Genomic DNA, 22,023 nt, shown 5'->3' on the forward strand with positions numbered 1-22,023 from the left:
TAGAGAAAGAGAAGAAAGGATAAAATAAAAGTGGAATGGAAAATAATCAAGATGATATTAGGCCTATACCGATTCACACACATGTATGTACATATATTCTTTAACTTAAAATAGATTATCACCAATTTAAATGTAAAAAAGAAACCTTATTGAAGTAAAATTCACATAACATAAAAGTCACCATTTTAAAGTGTACAATTCAGTCACACTTAATACATTCATAATGTGTGTAACCACCACTATCTAATTCCAGAACAATTTCATCACCTTTACCATTAAGCAGTCACTCCCCATTCCCACCTCTCCTCGGCCCCTGGCCACCACTAATCTGCTGTCTCTAGATTTACCTATTCTGGATATTTCATATAAATGGAATCATACAATATACACATATGATATGTGGTCTGGCTTCTTCAACTTAGCATGATGTTTGAGGTTCATCCACGTTGTAACATACACCAATCCTTAGTTCCTTTTCACAGCTAAATAATATTTCACTGTATGGATATACCACATTTTATTTGTCCCTCCATCAGTTGATGGACATTTGGGTTGTTTACATCTTTTGGATTTTGTGAACAGTGCTGTTACGAACATTCACATACCAGCTTTTGTTTGAATGCCTATTTTCAATTCTCTTGTACATATACTTAGGAGTAGAACTGCTGGGTCATACACTAATTTTATGGTTAACTTTTTGAGGAACCACCAAACCATTTTCCACAGCAGCTACACCATTCTACATTCCCACCAGCAACGCACAAGTTCCAATTTCTCCACATCCTCACTGACATTTGTTATCTTTTCTCTTTATTTCTTCTTTGATTATAGCCTAGTAGATGTGAAGTAGTATATCTTTGTGGTTTTGATTCACATTTCTCTAACGACTAATGACATTGAGCATTTTTTCACATGCTTGTGGCCATTTGCGTATCTTTTCTGGAGAAATATCTATTTAAGTCCTTTGCCCATTGTTGAACCGAGTTGTTATTTGTTGGTGAGTTTTATGAGTTCTCTATATAGTCTGGATATTAACCCCTTACTAGATATATTATCTGCAAACATTTTCTCCTATTTTGTAAGCTGTCTTTTCACTTTTTTGATATTTTCCTTTGATGCAAAAAAGTCTTCAATTTAGTAATTCCACTTTATTTTTTCTTTGATTCCTTGTGCTTTTGGTGTTATATCTAAGAAACAACTGCCAAATCCAATGTCGTGAAGGTTTTGCCCTATGTTTTCCTCTAAGAGTTTTATAGTTTTAGGTCTTACATTTAGGTCTTTGATCCATTTTGAGTTAATTTTTGCATATGGTGTGAAGTATTTTCACAGAAGAATTAAGTATAATCTAAAAAAAAAAAAATCCAAGGTAGAGTGAACACTCTCCCCAATTCATTTTATAAGGCTACCATAAACCTGAACCTGCTAAGAGTATGAGAACAGAATATCACACACGATATCTTTCATGAATATACATGCAAAAGTCCTAAGCGAAGTGAATTCAGCAATTCATAAAAAGGGTAATACATAATGATCAAGTTGTGCTTTGTAGGAATACGAAATTGGTTTACAAAGAGAAAACCAATTATTACAATTCATCATAAATAATAGATTAAGGATAAGAAATCATATGATTATCTAATAGCTGCAGAAAAAATGTTTAATAAAATTCAATATTTGTTTATAGTTTAAAAAAACAAAGCAAAGATCTTGGTTAATTTGAATAGAAGGGAACTTTCCTTAACCAGATAAAGGGTATCCATAAAAGCCTAGAGTAAACAGTATACTTAATAGTAAACCACAGAGAAAGGATTCCTTTTAAGATTAAGGACAAAGATAAGGGTGCCTGCTATCACCATTTCTAGTCAATGTTGTTCTTGAGGGCTTAGCCAACAAGGCAAGAAAAAATTCCATTTTTCATATTTGATTTGATTGTCTACAGAAAAAACATGAAAGAATCAGAGGCTACACCTCGTCAGTAATCAAAGAAATGCAAATTAAAACCAAAATGAAATACCATTTTCTACCTAACAGGCTGGCAAAAATTAAGAAACCTGACAATACCAAGTATTAGTGAAGACATGTAGACATCTACACAACTATATACTGAATGGCAGAAATGTAATTAGTATAATAATTTGGATTTTTTTGGTAAAGATGTACATGCCTTAGGATCCAGCAATTCAATGTTTAAGTATAACACTTAGAGAAACTCTTGCATATGTGTCCCCAGAAGACACACATCAGAATACTTTATAACTGTCTATAACAGTACACAAGTAGAAACAACCTTAATGCCTATCACATTAGAAAAATGGATAAATAAATTATGGTATACTCAACAGTGAAAATAATTATAAGTATATGCAACAACTTAGATGAACCTCAAGAATACCATCTTGAGAAAAAAAACCAACTTGCGGAAGAATACATAATTATTCCATTTATATTACAAATGGGCATGCAAAACTAAAAATATGCTCTTTAGGAATATAAATACATATGGTAAAATATAAAGGCAAGTTAATGATAAACACAAAATTCATGAGCACAGTTACCCTGATGGCAGAAGAAAGAGGACAAGGATCAGGGACAGGCACCCAGGGGACTTCAATTAAGTAATGGGATTTTTTTTAACTAGATGTGGACACTAGGGTGTTTATATCTTAAAATATTTTTTATTCATTTGTATCTATTCAATATTTAATAAAAACAGTATTTTTTAAAAAAAACATTACTTACATAATTTAAAAGAACCTTGTACCAAGATAAACAAAAAGATTACATCTCAGGCTGCAAAAGGCAATTAACAACGAAAATTGTGGTAAGACAAATATTATCTTGAATACAAGTAACTAAGCTGGAAAACAAAGATATATTTATATATGTCTAGGAAAGATAACTAAAGATGAATAAGAAAGGATAGTTTGTGGGCTGGCCCCGTGGCTTAGCAGTTAAGTGCCCGCACTCCGCTACTGGCAGCCCGGGTTCGGATCCCGGGCGCGCACCGACGCACCGCTTCTCCGGCCATGCTGAGGCCGCGTCCCACATACAGCAACTAGAAGGATGTGCAGCTGTGACATACAACTATCTACTGGGGCTTTGGGGGGAAAAAAAGGAGGAGGATTGGCAATAGATGTTAGCTCAGAGCCGGCCTTCCTCAGGAAAAAGAGGAGGATTAGCACGGATGATAGCTCAGGGCTGATCTTCCTCACAAAAAAAAAAAAAAAAAAAAGAAAGGATAGTTTGTTAAACTGAAGACAGACACCAAAAGTAGATAAAGTTATCTAAGAAACTGGTATGGAATATGCACTAAAGGGAGGTTCCGAATGAATCACATTTACCTTTTTTCTCAAGTTTCCTCTCCTCCCAAATGCTGCTGTACCTTTTTAACAACTAATGAAGCAAAAGATTAACCACATCTATCTGTTCTATTAATGTCTTATGTTTAAGCCACATCATGAATGCATAGGTCAAAGAATTAGTATTACTTTCACTGTCTCTGTCATCTTTATAAATACAACTTAATTAGGCATAAATTCATTTTTTATTACTAGCTATACGAAACAGTGTTTTATTAAGATAACTACAACCATAACAATCTAAAAACCTTATTAAGTTAGAACAATCTAACTTTATATTTAAAATCCTATGTTGTATAGCACCCGAACAACCTCTGAAAAAATAGGATATAATTCTTCAGTTTGGTACCAAGTAAAAGAAATGACTGAGTAGCTTCTCATTTTAAATCTTTTACTAGAAACTTACTTCTTCTACCTGCCCATCTTCAGCTCCATCTTTCTCTTTGTCTTCCTCCTCATCATCATCATAGTCTTCCTCTTCATCTTCATCTTCTTCAGATGATGTATCCCCAGTTCCATCAACTTGTAACACCAATGGAGCTTGTTGTTGAGCAGGCTGGGGCTGCGGCTGCTGTTGGCCCGTTGCAGTTATCTGTGCTTGTGCTGGTGTAGGAGCTGCCACTGTTGTGGGTATAACTTGAGTCTTATTTCCTGTAAATAAGATTTGCTGAGGCTGGATGATGACACCTGTCTGTGGTGAAATCCCTCCCGGAAGAGGGGCTAGTACCTAAGGCAAAAGAAAACCACTTATTAGGAACTAGTTAGAGGATCAAGTAACTCAGTTTAATTACTTTAGTACACAGAAATAGGCCTAAATGCTGAAGAATCACCAAAAATGGCCATATTGCATACACAGTTAAAATTACCAAAGCACAAAAGGAATGCTTAATGAGTGTACTAAACCACTAAATTTCCACTTTACCACTCAAATTTCTGAAGGAAAAAAGATTTTCTGAAGGTATTTGTTTCATTTATTGAGCACTTGCTATGTATATGCCAGATTCCAGGCCAAGAGTTACACATGTTATTAGTTTATTTGCTTGAGGTATGGAGAGGTTCAGTAACTTGCAAAGCTTGCTATCACTAAGAGGCAAAATTTGAACCTAGGCTTTCTGGTTTTGCTCTTATTATGATGCTACACTGCCTCCCTATCAAGACCACTGTACTGAAAATCTGAAGCCCTGGGTTCTAGTTCAGATACAGATGTAGCAGGGGCAAGTCGTTTAACCTCTCTTGGCTTTAGCCACTTCACTGTTAGACTAGGATCAATGGTTCTCAACTCTGGCTGCAAGTTACAACCACCCGGTAGCTTAAAATTATTGATACCTAGGCCCCACTCCTAATATTCTGATTTAATTCGTGTGAGATGAAATCTATTCTTTTTATTTAAAGCTCCCCAGATGATTCTAATCATGCAACCACAGCTAAGAACCAGCATATCAGATGATTTCTAAAGTTCCTTCCAGCTTCTGTATTCTAGGATTCTAAAGGGAACCACAACTCAAAAAGGACATATTAACAAACATTAATTATATCTGTTATAATGAACATATTTATAATGTTATTAATAAATAAAAAGCAGAGAATGCCTTGTGATAAATAAATAAACAGTGAATGGCAATTATTTGCCATTAGGTTCAAGGAATGCAAAAATACTAAGACGGTATTTCCCTTAGGAGGTTTACAGATTAATGGTGCAATACACAAAGCAATAACAACTCAAAAAGATAGAAGAGGTAAAGTATGACATGATATGAGAACACAGGAGAGAGCAGTAAATTCAGCTTAGGGGACAAGGCATGGTCAGGGAGGCCTTCCTAGGAGGTAATACTTGAGTTTCTGTTTGTGCTTCACGAGATTAGCCTGTTTGTGCTTCAGGAGATTAGCCAAGCTTTTCTGTTTGGTTTGTTTGGGGGAGAGTGGAGAAAGTTGCTAGAAGAAAGCCAAAGGCTGCATTCCTCAATAGAAGAATAACATCAAGCAAAACCTAGAAGTAACAGCAGGACAAAATTTGGAAAGGCGTAAGTAGGCTAGATTAATGCTCTTCCTCTGACCTTATCTCTACATTCATACTACTATATTGATATTATGTGTTTATGTGTCCGTCTCTTTTTTCAAGTACCTAAATTCCTCAAGAAAATAACCATTTCTCTTTCATTTTTGTCCTCAGAGTACAACAGTTTAACACCTGGCACACAAGAAGATGCAAATATTTGTTAACTTTGATCTAAACAACAGCTGAAGCAAATAACAACTGGAAGTGTGGCAAGAAATAAACCTGGAGAGATCAAAAAAACAAGATCCCAAAAAAGATCTTATAAACCATGCTGAGGAGTTTAGACTTTTACCAATAGGCAATGGGAAGTCATCAAAAGATTTGAAGATTTTTAGAAAAATGACTACAGTGGCAGTCAGGTTAGGACGGCATAAGACTGGAGGCAGGGAAATCGATTAAGAGGATAAAACACTATTTTAAGTGAGAAATTATGAGAGCATGAACTAAGGAAGTGACGAGAGTCTGAGAAACGAAAACTAGTTTCAAACATATTAAGGGACTGCAAATGTTAAAATTGCAGTCTGAAAAAAAGGAACTATTAAGAAGAACTGGTAGGACTTCATACCTTGGATATTGAAGGGAAGGGAAGGGGAGGATTCCACACACTCTCTTCCAGAAAATACATAAGCATCACGAAACTAGGTTCATGCCTGCGTTGTTCACTCCTCCTAAATCTCCAGTCCCCTGCAAAGACCCTGATCTGCAGTCACACAGTAAATGCTTGTTGAATGAATGCCAAATAACTAGCTTAGGAGACTGGATGGAGAGTGGTACCACGGATAGAAAAGCACATCCAGGGGGATGATAAAGGATGAGTAGGGATAACAACAATTTAGTCTTAAACATATTAAATGTAAGTTACGCTGTGAGGTTTACACGAGGCATTTTGAATGACAAGTTGTGTCGTACTGGAGAAGAGTCTAAGAATTTGCATAGATAAAGCCATGGGAAAAGAGAAGGGAACCACTCAGAGAATTCATATAGAAGAATAAAAAAGAACCCCCCTAGTGATCACAACTTATGATTCTTTTACCTGTTGTATAACAGGAGCTTGTACTCCACCAGGCTGCATTTGTGGTATAACCTGTTGCTGTAGAACCACTGACTGCTGAGGCTGAAAGATATACTGGGCACCATTGGCTGCTCTGACCACTTGAAGAAGCTGGCCTAAAGCAAAATGTATGTAATCCAAGTCACCATTTTAGCAGTGACCATCTCAAAATAAATGAATTCACAGTGAATGTCAAACCAATGAAAGCCCTACAAATTATCAAATAAGTTTAACAATTTTATTAAGGCATGTCATCCATACACAGTAAGCTGTAATCCTTACCTTCTCTGACTTCCCTCCATGTTCAACCATATTGCCTAAAATGTTTTATTTTCCTTATTTACCATTCTTATAAAGCTGTTTTTCAATAAAGTTTTAACAATAGATTATGAGAGTTGATTAAAAGCTTAAATTATCATTGCTTACACGTTAGGAGTCATGAGAGAGCAATAAGTAAAATCAAATGTTTCAGGGACTGTTCGTTTTTAAAGCTTTAAAGAAATGAAAGTACAGTAGTTCATTAATATCTTGAACCAAAGTACCACAGAACTTGGCTTCAAAACTGCTTAAAAATAATAAAAGTTTGCTGAACCAATCATCATTGCCACTTAACACTAATTGTATGACTGGCTTATACACACAGAACTGAATTCCTCTAATATGTTATTCTAAATGACCCAGAATCTTCAATTACTTAAAAAGTAAAAAATTATATCTTATTAAAATATGTAGCAAGATAAGCCCCTAGTTTGTTCTTTGCAAATTTAGAAATTAACAAAATAACAAGGAATTATATAATTAAGATTACAGAAAAAATACTTAAAATCCATGTAAATAAACTCTTCAAACATTAATATGCCAAAATCATGAGTAAATTTTGTCAGTCTATGCAGAGATACTGTGTAAAATAGAATGCAATCAACTTGCTCTTAAGATACTATAGAGTTTAGTTCAACATCACAAATTAGTGCAAATTCAGTTTATTTGGCAGGTTAAATGCATTTAGAAAAAACTCAGTAAATAAGCATTTCTATATAATCATACTTAATTCAATAAGAGAATTCTCATTCACAGATCAAAAGCTCAAGTAAAATTCTCATCTTCTCTACTGCATCCTCAATGATGATTACATTTTAACGTGCTATAGTCCTCAAATAATCTTATTTTAATAACCTATGCCAAACAGTAAAAGAAATATGAAGATTTTCTATTTTTCAATGAAGACATAACAAAGGCTAGATGGTACAATTTTCGAAGTTATATAAATAGTGGTTCTATTATTCCTAACTACCTGAATTTGTTAATATCTGCTGAACAGGAGTCACACCTGCAGGGAGAGCCAAGGTAGCAGCTGTAGCAGCGGCACTCTGAAAAAACAAAGAAAAAAATCAAAACCACATATGTGCATAACAGCACCTCAGTTTATCTCTGGCATATTTTAACAGTATTTGAAGTTTATCGTTTAGTCTATACTAAAATGAAAAGTTCTAACAAGAAGACTAAATCCCATTTTATAAAATGGTACAATTAAGATCACCTAGGCTAATCGCCCTACCTAATTATTTCAAGCAATTAAATAGGTTAGGTTTTTTTGTCCTGGAGAATGTGCTCTAATGAAATCTCACCCACATTAACAATGCCGTACAATATATGAAATATCCATTCCATTCTTTCCTTTCATACACTGTTTCCTTACTCCCAATTCCTTGCTGTCAATTAATATACTTGAGGCAAAAGTGTAAGTATCTCCATTTTAGAAATCTTAATATTTTAAATTTATACTAGAATCAAAAGGTCTCTGTAGAAAAGCTTTTATCAGAAGATTGTATTTGGAGTATAGCTGGCACTTCTTCTAAGATGCTATAAGGTGATAATACTGGCATTATATCTAGGTGAAACACAATTAATAAAGTTTTATTTACACACAAAAAAAATCTCAAAATCTTAAGTCACAAACTGTAACTTCTAGATTTTAAAATAGAGTTAGTGTCTGTCATTTTAGTTGCAAAAATATACATGAGATTATACTCTGAATTTCTTTAAATCCAGGGTAAATTCTTGATTTACTGCTTCTGGAGACTTCTTCCTTTTCCTCCAAAAGAATTACACCATATTCTGTTTTTTAATCCTGTGCTCCAAGTATTTCCTTGTATCTCACTATAACTATATATAGGTAGTTCCCGCCCCCCGCCTTCCATCTTTTTTAAGGTACCAAGCCTTCATATACTCAATCTAACCTATACATTTTTAGAAACACCTCTATTTGAATAAGCATCGAGAGATAAACATATCTATGTTTTGCAGATGCTAATGCCAGAGAAGTCAACAAAACTTGGAGAATTATACTCAGGTGGATTAATGAAATACAACTACTACCTAGTCTAGGCTCTAGGTATAGCTTTCCAAGAAAAGATATTTGTTATTGCCACTCAACAGGCCTAAGAAATTTCTACATCTTAAGCCTGAAATTTCCAATATGTCCCCAGAATCCAGCTACAGCCCACCAGGTTCTCTTTATTTTAAATTGGGTAGTTGGGTCCTCAACTACCCAATTTAAAATAAATCTTATCTTGTCTATATAGGCAAATGAAAGATAATCTAAGTTTAAGGAACATATTGACAGCCACTTACTATATTATTTAGGACTATTAAGTGCCTATAATTCATATTTTATAAGATTAATACATCTCCCTCTATTGGAAAACTGACATAGTGGCTTCTATATATATAGCATACAAGACATAACAACCACTTGCACACCTGTGCACATTCAAGTTGCTATCAATAAATATTTGTTAAGTGATATACCACATACAAACCATCTTTTATTAATGTCTACTGAAAATTACTTCTTGTATTTTATGAAATAGCCCTAACATGAATAATGCACTAGAGCAATTGTAAAGAGAACCTGCAAAACTGGTTTGATATAAGGTCCTGTTTTATAAGTGCCCTGAAATAGCCTTCTACCTAACATATTATCACTATCCCACATTCTTATGAAATCACACAATTTTTCAATATGTTCATTTCCAAAGCATACAGAGCTACTAAAAAAATCAAAACTGTTTTTAATGGTTATCTTTGAATGAGCAATGATAATGCAAACAAAAACCCAAAAAACTTTTATTTGTAAAGAGCCTATACTGATTATGTTTCAAAACATATAAAATACATGGAGCAAACACTGAGTGAAAACATCAAGTAAAATGCTGAAATACACATAAATACTACTTCATTTTATTGATTGAAGTTTCTGACCTATGATCTGTTTAAATATACATGTTCCTTAGACTCAAGAAGACGTACCAAATCAGTAACAAATGGGCCATCAATTTTGCCCATCTTTAAATACATTTTTAATTCAAAATTCTCTCCCACAATACTTAAAATTCTTTGAAATTAGATGGGCCTACTGCAAGTTATTCTGCTAAACTTTCTGTTTTAAAATGACACCAAGTTATTCCCTAGGAAACAGTCTCAACAGTACCAACTGCAATATGGATTCTACAGTGAGACTTTTATATTTTTAAGGGTGGAGGTTAAAAAGAAATTTGGGGCCTTAAACTTGAAATGGAATTTTTTTGAATAACAAAAATCTTCATGAGAAATGATAGGCATGGAATTTTGTGATTTTCACACAAAGGAACCAATTCCAGTAACTTGAACTGGAAGTACAAATAGAGATCCTTGATATTTTGTGAATTTAAAAAGTGCCAATTCTACTACCACGTAGAAATTTGCAATTTTGTCAAGTTATGAATTTGTAAGGCTGGTATATATAAAGAAGTCATTTGTCTAGTACGTGAGTCCTGCTTCCTACCTCGCTTATAAATCACAAATGAGCTTTGAGGTTCACTACTCATTACTCACCAAACAGAAGTAATTTTTTAAAATATTGCTTTTTGATTAAGAAAAAATATAAATCTGAAAAAAAATCTCATTGCTAAGAGAGATTGCTAAGAGATCTTTAGGCTAAGAGATCATTTTAAAAATAATGATTCTTACCTTTAAATAAAAGATTTAGCTGAATTTAAGAATGAAATGGCACAGCTGAGACACCACTAACAGTCTACATATTTTAAACAGAACAAAGAAAAGCCATTCTAATCAGACTTCGTTTTAATGTTTTATAAAAAAAAAAAAAACTGTAAGGATATAGGTAAATATTTTCTAAGGGTCTGAAGGGGTTCTTTCAATTTTACAGCTATACTACACTATGTTTGATGGGAAATATTATATGCCCTAAGTGAAATTTGAAAATTTGAGGACTTAGGAAGTTCAGTGGATATCCCTTAGTGTATCATATCAGTTTGGTATCATATCTGTCATATCATATCATATATATCATATCTATTTGACATCAGTGGCTATCAAAAGTCTAATATATAATGAATTAAAACTCGTTAAAATGCATTTTAAAGTAGCAATTTACATACTGCAATAAAACTTATTAGGCTATGCTATGGTTAAATCAGAGCAAAAATTTTTAAATGTTTGATCTTAAAAACAGTTATCTTGAACTATCCAAACAGTTCATTTTTTATTTTTAAAAAGCTCATAATTCTTAGCCTTCCTGACTTCTTGCAATTAATGGATCTTCCAAAACAGAATTATACTTGGCATAATATATTTGGTAGGTCCTCTAAACCTGTTTTCCAAAAATAGCAGGGGGTAACATAGCTCCCACAAAGTATCATTCTTTTGGTATTTTCAACATAAAATTGCATAATTTTATGAAGCTCAATGTCTAAGTATCAAGCTAAACTTTAAATCTGCTGCTAAATCCAATATTTAGGAAACCAAATAAAATAGCCATTTGCTCAAGTCTTGAATAAACTTCAAGTTGTTAATATACAATATGTCTAGGCATAATCACAATTTAGGTTAGAATAAGTAGAGCCAAAGTGCCATGTTCTGAGTCTCACCATGTTTGATGCATTCATATGTTGTATCAGCTTAGAATCAGGAACAATAACTTGAGGTGCTGCAGCTATAAAAAAAACACAAGCAAACATGCAAACAAGGAACCATAAGGCTATTTAATAACCATAAGGCTACTATACAATGCCAAAACCTTTTTCATATTTTCCACATTTTCTGCATTCAAATGCACTCAATCATTTGATATCTCAGAATGTTATACACTTCTGTGGTAAGTAACAGCTATGATAACCCACCTTATACCAGAAAACATCAATTAAAAAAAAAAAGATTGAGGCTGGCCCAGTGGTGTAGCGGTTTAGTTCCCATGCTCCGCTTCGGCAGCCTGGGGTTCGCCAGTTCGGATCCTGGGCGTGGACCTACACATGGCTCATGAAGCCATGCTGGGGCGGCATCCCCCAGAGAGCAAGTGGAAGGACCTACAAATATAACACACAACTATCTACTGGGGCTTTGGGGAGAAAAAGGGAAAAAAGGAGGAAGACTGGCAACAGATGTTAGCTCAGGGCCAATCTTCCTCAAAATAAATAAATAAATAAATTAAAATTAAAATTAAAAAAAAGATTTGAGTAACAATACAAGGACACAAGGGAACTTGGGAACACAAAGCAGTGAGATGCATAACACCTAAACATATACATTTCTGTGCATTCTTAAACTGGAAAATTTCAAATGTAATTTAGTCTTGTCTTGCTAATTAAGCATTAACTGTTTTATTGATATAATGATACTACTGTTGGAACCAGTTATTAACCCATTAAGAGTGAGCTAAACGAGTTATAGTTTTTTTTAACCTACATACCCCTTTGCTCTCAATTGACAACTGCCAGAATCTTAAGTTACTTCCAACAACTTTTTAAAAAATACACAACAGAAATAACAGCAATGTTACTTAAGTGTAAAAGGAACTAGGTGTTTGATTCCGCAAACTTCAGAGAATAAACAGATAATCCCATTATCCTAATATTCTCTGAGTGAAGAAAATCAAATTTTAATTTATGATGACCTAAAACCCTAGTGCCAGGCCTGAAGGCAATAGGAGGAACAGTCATCAAAACAGACTAAAAGGATAAAATTATTTGATGCAAGGTATAGAATAAAATCAATTAAAAGTCTTATTGAATATAAACAGTAAAATAACCTGAATAGACATTTCTACTGCGCATCACTATCAAGTCTTATATAATACTCTCAGATGAGGCAAATGGGTCAACAGTTACCTTAAAATAAACTTTTCATTTACCTATATTCTCCTCTCCGATAACAAGATTTACAAAACTTGAATGCCCAGGAAGATTTGTAACTGAACAGACGTTTGTCACGACAGAAAAAACTACATGTAATAGATCAAGCATCTTAGCCTTTTCAGGGCCCAGATTTTCGTCAGCTGTGAAATGCTCTAAGAGCTACTTCACAAAGCCTTTGTAAAGTTTCAATGAAACAAAATTAAAAAAGGACTTGCACAGCACAAAGCACTATGGACAGAGTATACAAATGCTTGTTTTTTCTTATCTTTAAGCCAGTAATATAAATTAAGATATGTTATATATCCACTCTTCACTTAAAAGAAATCTAATTCAGTCAATTTAATAAATTACTAGGGAACTAAAATTTCAGATTGCCAAGGTATAGTTATAAAAATCCTCTAGCGTTTAAGATATATTTATAAAAACTAAACTCAAATATGCCTTTGAAGGAACAAATCAATTTCATAAAGAAATGAGATAATTTTATCACAGAAAATAATGAAACCCTTAGTAAATAAACCTTTATAGATTTGACTTATTTTAGGAAATCCACCATAATATAGCCTTCTCAAAAGAAAGTATTAATCTACTTATCTGAATATCATCTTAGACTTTCAATTAGTGACTTATTTATCACTACTATACAAATTTATATATAAATACACACACACATACCCCCCCTCAGCCAACAGAAAGGAGAAACCCAGGGTATTTCTTTTCTTTGAAAATGACAAATTTCATTTCCAAGTCGTAAGTAGGAAAAAACCTCCAGTCTCACCTTGCTGTGAGGCAGGAATAAGGACCTGCTGGGTCTGTGCTTGCTGAGGCACTGTCTGCTGCGGTTGAGCTTGCTGGTGGTGGTGGTGGTGGTGCTGCTGCTGCTGGGGTTGATGCTGCTGTTGAACTTGCAATAAAAGCTGCTGCTCTTCTGAATGAAATCCATCTACTGCCCTAGATTGCATTAGTTTATTCTCCCATAACTAAGGCAAAGAACATTAAAGATTTCTAAGTGAAAGTCAGGACAGATAACTCTGGACACATGGACAAAACGTATTTTGTTTATTAGTCTGCTTATAAAATTCTTACATTTTCAAAACTGTTAAAACCACAAAAATCAACCATCTCTAATTCTTACCCAAGTGTATGCAATAATGACAACTAATTTTTAAAATATCAAATCTCACTGTTGCTACCTTAAGAGTAATGAAGAATTTCTTTTTTTTTTATATCTTCAACAAACTTTCTACAGTAATTCCTTGGTTACCAGGCAGAGTTTCATACAAGAAATGTTTTGGTAATCAAAGGTTATCCTATTTAATATCAAATCCATTATTAACTATTTTTATGGAAATCTTTCCTTAATACAATATTTTCTAACTTTTAAATAACATAAAAAACATAAATTCATCTTTCCCTGATTTGAACACTGAGAAACATTATAGAGGAGGCAGTGCTCAAGTTAGAAAAGCCCAACACTCCATCTGTTTACTCCTACATAAGGAAAAAGAAAGCAATGCTCAATGCTTTTAGAGGTATTCTCAACTCTCTATACTTCTTGAAATTCCCCTCCCTCTTCCATTATGACAAAGATTGATAGCCCTTTTCTGCTTAGCCACTTCTATTTTCTCATCTCACCCTAGGACAGCTTCTGTGATAGTGAGAAAACAAATGAGAAGTGGGCAAAAGGAAGAAGGAAAGAAAACATTTACAACTCTTCCATCCTTCTTCCTAACAAATTTCCTCTCCACGAGGCTTAGTGTTCAATCTAGAGAGCCTCAACCCTTATAAGAAATACCCAGGAAAGTAACAAACCGTTCCTTAAACATACAAATGAAATTTAATTCAGTCATTTTGTACCCAAGGACCTATACTTTGTTTTCTCCCCTAGGATATACTCTTGGGACACTACCTAACTCACCTGGGGTTTCTATCAGATCCTTCAAAAAGCTCCCTTTGCTATAAACACAGGGATTTTTACAACCTACTGACACTTCCAACTGTTCCAGAAATTCTAGATTTGTACTATATCTCCATACTAATAACAATTCCAGCACATAACAAATGGCTTACTGTAAAAATAAACTAAAGGTCAATTTCCCAGAGTAGCCAATGCCCTAGCAGTTTCTGTATTTAGAATTGCCTGAAGACTGTTCTTACAGACAGAGTAACAATATGCATCTCATGGGTTGTTCTGAGGACTAAACAAGAAATCCATGTAAAACATTTATCAGAGTCTAACATAAAGTCAGTGATCAATAAATGTTAGTTATTATTATTATGGTGGTGGTGGTATTAACTGCTTAATAGAGCCTTACACCAGAAGTCAGGAACCCAGTTAGTCTTGGTTTGGCCACTAATCAGCTTTGTGGACAAATCATTTATCCTTCTTGGGCATTCTCCTCAACTAAAAAGGGAACAAGTTGAATTACATTACTTCTAAACTCACTTCCAGCTAATAAATCTAAGTCTCTGCAAATCCCAGACTAAAAACAGCTAGAGTTCTTCCTAGGGTAACAAAGGACTACTTTTTCAGAGCCCAAGTTGTGTCTGGTTCATCTCTGTAAAGTGGGCACCTAGCATAGCACACAGTACAAAATAAACACTTACATGTTGAATAAAACACATTCTGACTACTGTATTATATAGTAAGGCTCCCAAACAGTCTGCTATCACCTGAACTTTCTAAACTTCTTTTTCCTGTCCCAAAAAAGTAAAACCTAGCTTCCTGTGAGCCAAAAATCAACAAAAAAAAGTAATATTAAATACTTTAAAAAAGTTCTTTAAACCATAATTTCCTACATTTAATGCTTTAGTTTTATCACCTCCAATTGGTCTACCCATTGCAATGTGACCCACCACTTCAACGAAGCTTCCACGGTAATGGCAAATATTAACGAACATATATTATGTGCTGCCAAGTGCTGGTTACCACTACTCACCTAGCATCCCAAGCCAATGACCTATAAGTCAGAATCCATCCCAACACCCCATCATTATTGTCAATTTCCCTTCTGAAGCATTGTACCAATCTATTCCTACTATTATGGCCCCAGTACAAATCCTTTCCTCCCACTAGTACTACTGCAAAGTGTAATGACTGAGCTCATTGAGCTCCCTGCATCAAGTCATACAGCCCACAAATAATTATTGAGTATCTCCTACATGCTAGACATTGTTAGAGGCATTGAGAACACATAGTGAAGAAATCTGACGAAAAATCCCCGTCCTTACACAGCCTACATTCTAGTGGAGACTTGTCCTTCCAATCTATCTTCTATAAATCAGTGGTCCTCAAAATGTGGTCCCAGGGCGAAAAGCATCAGCATTTCATAGGAACTTGTTAGACATATTAATTCTCAGGCCCTACCCCAGACATACTGAATCAGCAACTCTGGGGGTGGAGCCAGGAATCTGTTTTACTAACCTGTCCAGGTTACTGTGAAGCACGCTAAAGTGAGAAGCACTGCTTTCAAGTCTAAACCAACGCTTTTCAAACTGCAGACTACAACCCATTAGTGGGTTGTTAAAAGCCAATTTGGATTTTTTTTTTGTAAATGCAACTGAATTAAAAAGAAAATGTCAGACTGTATCCCTATCAAGTCAGACTCTCTGGAGCAGAAGTCTAAAATTCTGCATTTTAACTAGCACCCCAGAAAATCTTCGTCACTCTAAAGACCAAGCTCCTTAACTCAGTATGTGTTACTTCAACTTTTACTATAACTTGCACTCTATTTTTTAAAGATGCCAAACCACCTGCAGTTCCCTGAATAGAGCATACATATCTCCTATCTGAACCTTAGTAAACTACTCCTTATATGGCAGGCTTGCCTTACAATTTCCAGAAGAATGCAAATGTCAAAGTCACATAGCCTCAAATAAATTACTCACTGCCTCCATATCTTAAGAGATATTTCTATTGTTATACTTTTCACACTAAGTGTACCCTATCTGTTAAAGTATGAACTCCTTTGGGACAGAGATGATGTCTTATTCAGGAGCTAACAAAATGACTAAGAACTTACCAGACATTTAATATTAATTTCAAAGAAGAGAAGGGAAAACAAACTGTTGTTTTCTAGCGTAGTATCGCTCTATAAGGACGCTACCAACATTTTGGGCAGGACAATTCTTTATGGTACAGTAGTACCATAGGAAGAGTACAGGAAATGCAACATTCCTGGCTCTAGCCTACTAATTGCTAAAGGTGCCCGCTAGTCATTACGACAGGTAAACATGGCCCATATATTTCCTATTGCTTTATGGGGGTGGGGGGGGTGGGAGGGGGGTATTGGAGTAGTAGTCCATTGAGAATCCATATTTACTAAGTACCAAATACTGTTCTAGGTAATATAAAAAATACAAAAATAGTACCATACAAATATTTAGCATTAAGCTTCTAATATCAAATAACGTCAAGTTCATATTAGTTGAGTGTTTTGTTTTTCTCCAATTTCATTCTTTATAAAATTTTATTTATCAAAATATTCTATTTTTTAAATATCAACTGTTTAAAATAGACAATGTAATACTGTTTTGGCAACAGTAATCATATTAATACTACTGAAGACAACCAAGAATACTGAATTGTTATCTATTTATTTTGCTTAGAAAATAAGAACTGTTTTTCCTCCTCATTTTTATAGTACACTCTTTTTCCCCCAACACAGTAGCTATTATTTCTGGCAGTCCTACTTCAGCAATCTTTGAATCTCTGAAATTAGACATGGAGAAAACTCATTTTCTATTCCCCAAATGATTCAGATGTAAATCTGAACATCATGTTTACTAGACTAATAATGAATTCTTACTGTGCACTTTGTAAGTACTTTAAATGTACAGACTTGTTTTGCACAAAAATCCTATAAGACAGACATTATTATCTCCTTTTTACAGAAAAAGAACCCGAGGAACAAGAAGCTGGGTAACTTACCCAATGTCACTAACTAATAGCAGGCAAAACCCAGATACAATCCAGGCAGTCTGACTCTAGGGTTCCCAGTGAGGGCTTGACCCTGAGTGAAGAGTGAATGTCCTTTAAATTTTACACCCTAGGCACCTCTCTTGCCTCACCCTAAGCCTAGCTCTGGTCCAAATTTCTAATCTCTAAACTGTGCTGCTGCTATCAGAGCAGGTCTAGTCACAACTCTGGGACTTTCCTTTTTACCGGTAAATATTATACATATCATCTGGAGACAAAAGGCTTAGATTCAAATCTCTACCACTTGCTAAATGACCTTGTCAAAGCATATTCCCTCTGAGTCTATTTTCCAACCTATAAAATGTGATTAGATCTACTGCTTCCTAGCAGTATGCTGGACTAGAAATTCTAAATGATTTTCCTACTTTCACAAAATCTCTAGCTCCTGGGTAAAACATAAGACAACTGCATTTCTGGGCTCCCTAGAACTGATGTTGAGGAGTAGAACTTTCCCAAAGGGCAAATGAAGTAGAAGAGATTACTGTTCAATTTATGGTCCGAGTACTTATATAAAACTAGAGTATATTTAAAACAGTGGTTCTTAATCAGGGGATGGGTTTTGCCCCCCAGGGACATTTGACAATGTCTGTAGACATTTTTGATTGTCAGAACTGAGGGGTGCTACTGGCATCTAGTGGGCAGAGGCCAGTTATGCTGCTAACATCCTACAATGAACAGGACAGCCCTCTAAAATAAATAATTAATGGGTCCAAAGTGTCAGTAGTGCCAAGACTGAGAAACCTCATCTAGAGGCAGATAAACTGAGTTTCAGATTTGTCTCCAAATGAGGAAATTCTTCTCACTTTGTTTTACTGAGAAGAGAGGCCAGGTTTTATATCTTCCATAGTTCTTGCTGTTTGGATATGGGTAGCTCTGACAGTTTAGAAATCAGGATAATTCTATCATTCATTTTGAAGAGGATTTCTAAACTGGCATTCGCACCCATAGTTACTCACCAATTCAAAACACAATTTACATTCAAATATAGATTTAATGAAAATCAAGACTATGTTTTATATGTCTTTTCTATCTCCTGTAGTTCATACACTAAAATGGGCCCATTGTATTTCAAGAGATAACCTTGAGAATTAGGTTGAATTTTTTTTTTAATCACTTCCCTTCGTGCATTATCTAGTTAAACTTCAAATTACATGTACTCTCATTAGTCATCTTAATTCATAATCTAATTTACTATTGTATCCTTCACAGCCATATGGAAGCTTTTGATAAAAGTTTGTGAAATGGCCAAAAAAGGGGGAGGAAGGGGCAAGAGCTAATGGCAAAGTCCTTTATAAACCATAAAATATGAAGTTAATGTTAGTTTTCATTAGCAAGAATGTCTAAACCTGTGGTATACAATATAGTAGCCACTAACCACACATGGTGATTTAAATTGAAATTAATTATATTTAAATAAAAATTCAGGACCGGCCCCATGGCTTAGTGGTTAAGTGCGCGCGCTCCGCTGCTGGCGGCCCGGGTTCGGATCCCGGGCATGCACTGACGCGCCGCTTCTCGGGCCATGCTGGGGCCGCCTCCCACATACAGCAACTAGAAGGATGTGCAGCTATGACATACAACAATCTACTGGGGCTTTGGGGGGAAAATAAATAAATAAAATCTTAAAAAAATAAATAAATAAATAAATAAATAAATAAATAAATAAAAATTCAGTTCTTCAATTCCACTAACCACATTTCAAATGCTTAGTAGCCAAATGTGGCTAGTGACTACCATACTGGAGAATACAGATATAGAACATTTTCATCACCACAAAAAGTTCTGTTGGATAGTGCTGGCTTGCTGTCAAACTGTTAAAACTAGGGCACATTCTGAAAATTCTAAGGAGATTCTGAAGAAATTTAGTGCAGAGAATTAAAATAACATAAACTCATTTTAGTCTAATGGTTTTATTTTTAAAGCCAACCCAAAATAGAAGAGTATGCTCCATTTAAAAAAACAAAAATATTAAACTACTTTGTTCAGTTAGATTCTGGAGCCACATTTATTATTAAACTACTTTATTTAAATATTTACTTAATGCCAACCACATATGCCAAGCATTGAGGTAGGGGCTGGGGATTCAAAGTTGAATAAGTCACAATTTTTGTCATTAAAAATTAACTATTAAACAAAAAATTAGTGCATAACCTATAAAGCATATATACAATTTATGTTATATTACATATATTATACTAATATATATATTCAAAAAGTCAAATGTACTAAAAATGCAGGTGGAGTTATTTGGTCTCAAAGACAGCTCATTCTCTTTGGAGAGAACACCTTGATTCCACTGGGACCAGTAGGAAAAATCAATTCCCCAGACTTTTGTGAAAAACAAGAGTAGATAACAAACAACCGGGAATGACTACTAGTTTGACCTAAGGTAAATTAAAATCTTTGGGACTAATTTTCTATACCTAAAAATGTGGTATTTCACACAGGGTCACAGAACTACAAGGATATTATAAGAGTGTAACATAAATTGTAAAATATTCACTTCACGTAACACTAAGGAATCAAAAGAAGCTTATTCTCTTCTTACCCATATCCCTGAGATACTTCATGCTGTTTGAGCATTTTATATTGCTGTTCTTCCAACTCATGTCTCAGAGTTGGCATTCTTTCACTTGTATTTTTAGATACTTACTCTTTACTTTTAGCAACCATTATATGTCTCTCAAGTAAATAAATATTTCCTCATCTCACTTACACCTATATATTTTTGCTTCTTCACAAAGGCAGATTCTTATGAAAACTCTACAGAAGTTGCCCACAGATGCCTGAACACTCTAAGATATATTTTATCACCACAATAAAGGTGTGATTTGCTTTATTTAAAATAATAAGTTGCTAAGTGGCAGCCTCCCACCTCCACTGAATCGATAAATAAGAATACAACAAATGTTCCTTAGCATTCGCTAACTATGATTACTTAATTTGTACATAGCTCTAAAGGAGCTCAATACCCCATTGCTAAGCCAGCAGTTCTAAAACTTTTGGGTCTTAGGATCCTTTGCCACTTTCAGAAATTATTGATGACCTCAGAGACTTTTTTTGAAATTTTAACTAAGATTTTTAAAAAATGTTTACTAATTCATTACAAAAAAACAACATATCCATTACATATTGACATAAAAATCTTTAATGAAAATAACCCTATTTTCCAAATAAAATTAAGTGAGAAATGGCATAAAAGAAAACAGCTGGATTCTCATATCTGCTTTTATATTCACTTCGTTGTTTTGGAAGAAGTATATGAAGAGTTGGGAGCTAAGTAGTTGGGAAAGGAAAAAGTATTTTAAGTAACAGTTTCTTAAAAGTAAGCTGCAATGTAGATAGAATCTGAAACCCTATTCCAACGAACTTTTCATACTCTTAGATTAAAATCCATTAATTTATCTTTCACTTTGAAGGAATTTTGCAACATTACGTATTGGTCATTTGGAAAATATTCCAAATGTTAACACATTTCATTACAGAATATCAAACAATCGCATATCTTAACATCAACACTGATCGCATCTTGACCTTTAAGTAAACATTTTTTTAATATTAAGGGCATCAAAACGGGAAGCATGCATAAAGTACTTCTGCGGCATATGGAACAGTTATCTCAAGGAAAAGCACTTGTGCATTTAAGTTGCGAGTTTAACTGGTCAGCTTTTCCATGAAACACAACTTTTACTGGAAATATGACATACTGAAACCATGATTATTCAGACTTGGGCATTTGGCCAACCTCATGGACCCCCTGAAAGCGGCTGTAGGGAAACCCCAGGAGTCCAAGGACCATACTTTGAGAACCACTGTTTTGAGCAATAAGGCAAAAATATTCCATGATTTCATGAGTCATCACACCACCAAGAAAACATAAATGCTAAATAAAAATAGCTAAATATTTCTGCTCAAATCCAAAGCAATCCAAGAGACAGAAAATCAGCTCCCAAAGTAAAATACATTATAAACCCAACAGTGGCCCACATAAAGAACTGGATTCAAGAACATGAAATTCTTTTATCAAGCACTTATTCAATCTCCACAACATAAACACCTTTTAGAATAGAGTTACATTAAGACCATAAAAAAGAAAAAGGAAAAAAAAGTACAGGTATGTCAAGTAATTGACCATAAATGTAAAATGTTAACTCTCCATTAACAACAGCTAATGCTATTACCAGGCACTATACTAAGTACTTTATACAGTTATTACAGTAATCCTCAAAACAAACCTATAAGGTAAGTACTACTAATTCCCATCTCACATATAAGGAAACTGAAATATTAAGTAGTTTGTCTAAGGTAAGAGGAAGAACAGATGGTAGAGGTGGGATTTAAAACCAGCAGCCTTCACTTAACTATAGTGCCTCGTGCCACAAAGTCAA

General features: G+C 34.5%; 1 protein-coding gene and 1 non-coding gene across 2 annotated transcripts in view; both read right to left on the minus strand.

The window, feature by feature from the left end:
- Positions 1-22,023, minus strand: part of GTF2A1 (general transcription factor IIA subunit 1) — a 40,616-nt gene that overhangs the window by 13,516 nt on the left and 5,077 nt on the right. Inside the window, exons 3-7 of the mRNA XM_058567483.1 lie at positions 13,436-13,637; positions 11,395-11,459; positions 7,758-7,833; positions 6,449-6,582; positions 3,766-4,086 (exon numbers count right to left, since the gene is read on the minus strand). Of these exons, the coding sequence (XP_058423466.1) occupies positions 3,766-4,086; positions 6,449-6,582; positions 7,758-7,833; positions 11,395-11,459; positions 13,436-13,637 (798 nt within the window). The remainder of the gene's footprint in view (positions 1-3,765; positions 4,087-6,448; positions 6,583-7,757; positions 7,834-11,394; positions 11,460-13,435; positions 13,638-22,023) is intronic.
- On the minus strand, positions 12,321-12,464 carry LOC131421341 (small nucleolar RNA SNORA79). Its single transcript, XR_009223814.1, has one exon. It is a non-coding gene; the product is annotated as a small nucleolar RNA SNORA79 (small nucleolar RNA).

The sequence above is a fragment of the Diceros bicornis genome, chromosome 24 (assembly GCF_020826845.1).
Source record: "Diceros bicornis minor isolate mBicDic1 chromosome 24, mDicBic1.mat.cur, whole genome shotgun sequence".
Lineage (NCBI taxonomy): Eukaryota > Metazoa > Chordata > Mammalia > Perissodactyla > Rhinocerotidae > Diceros > Diceros bicornis.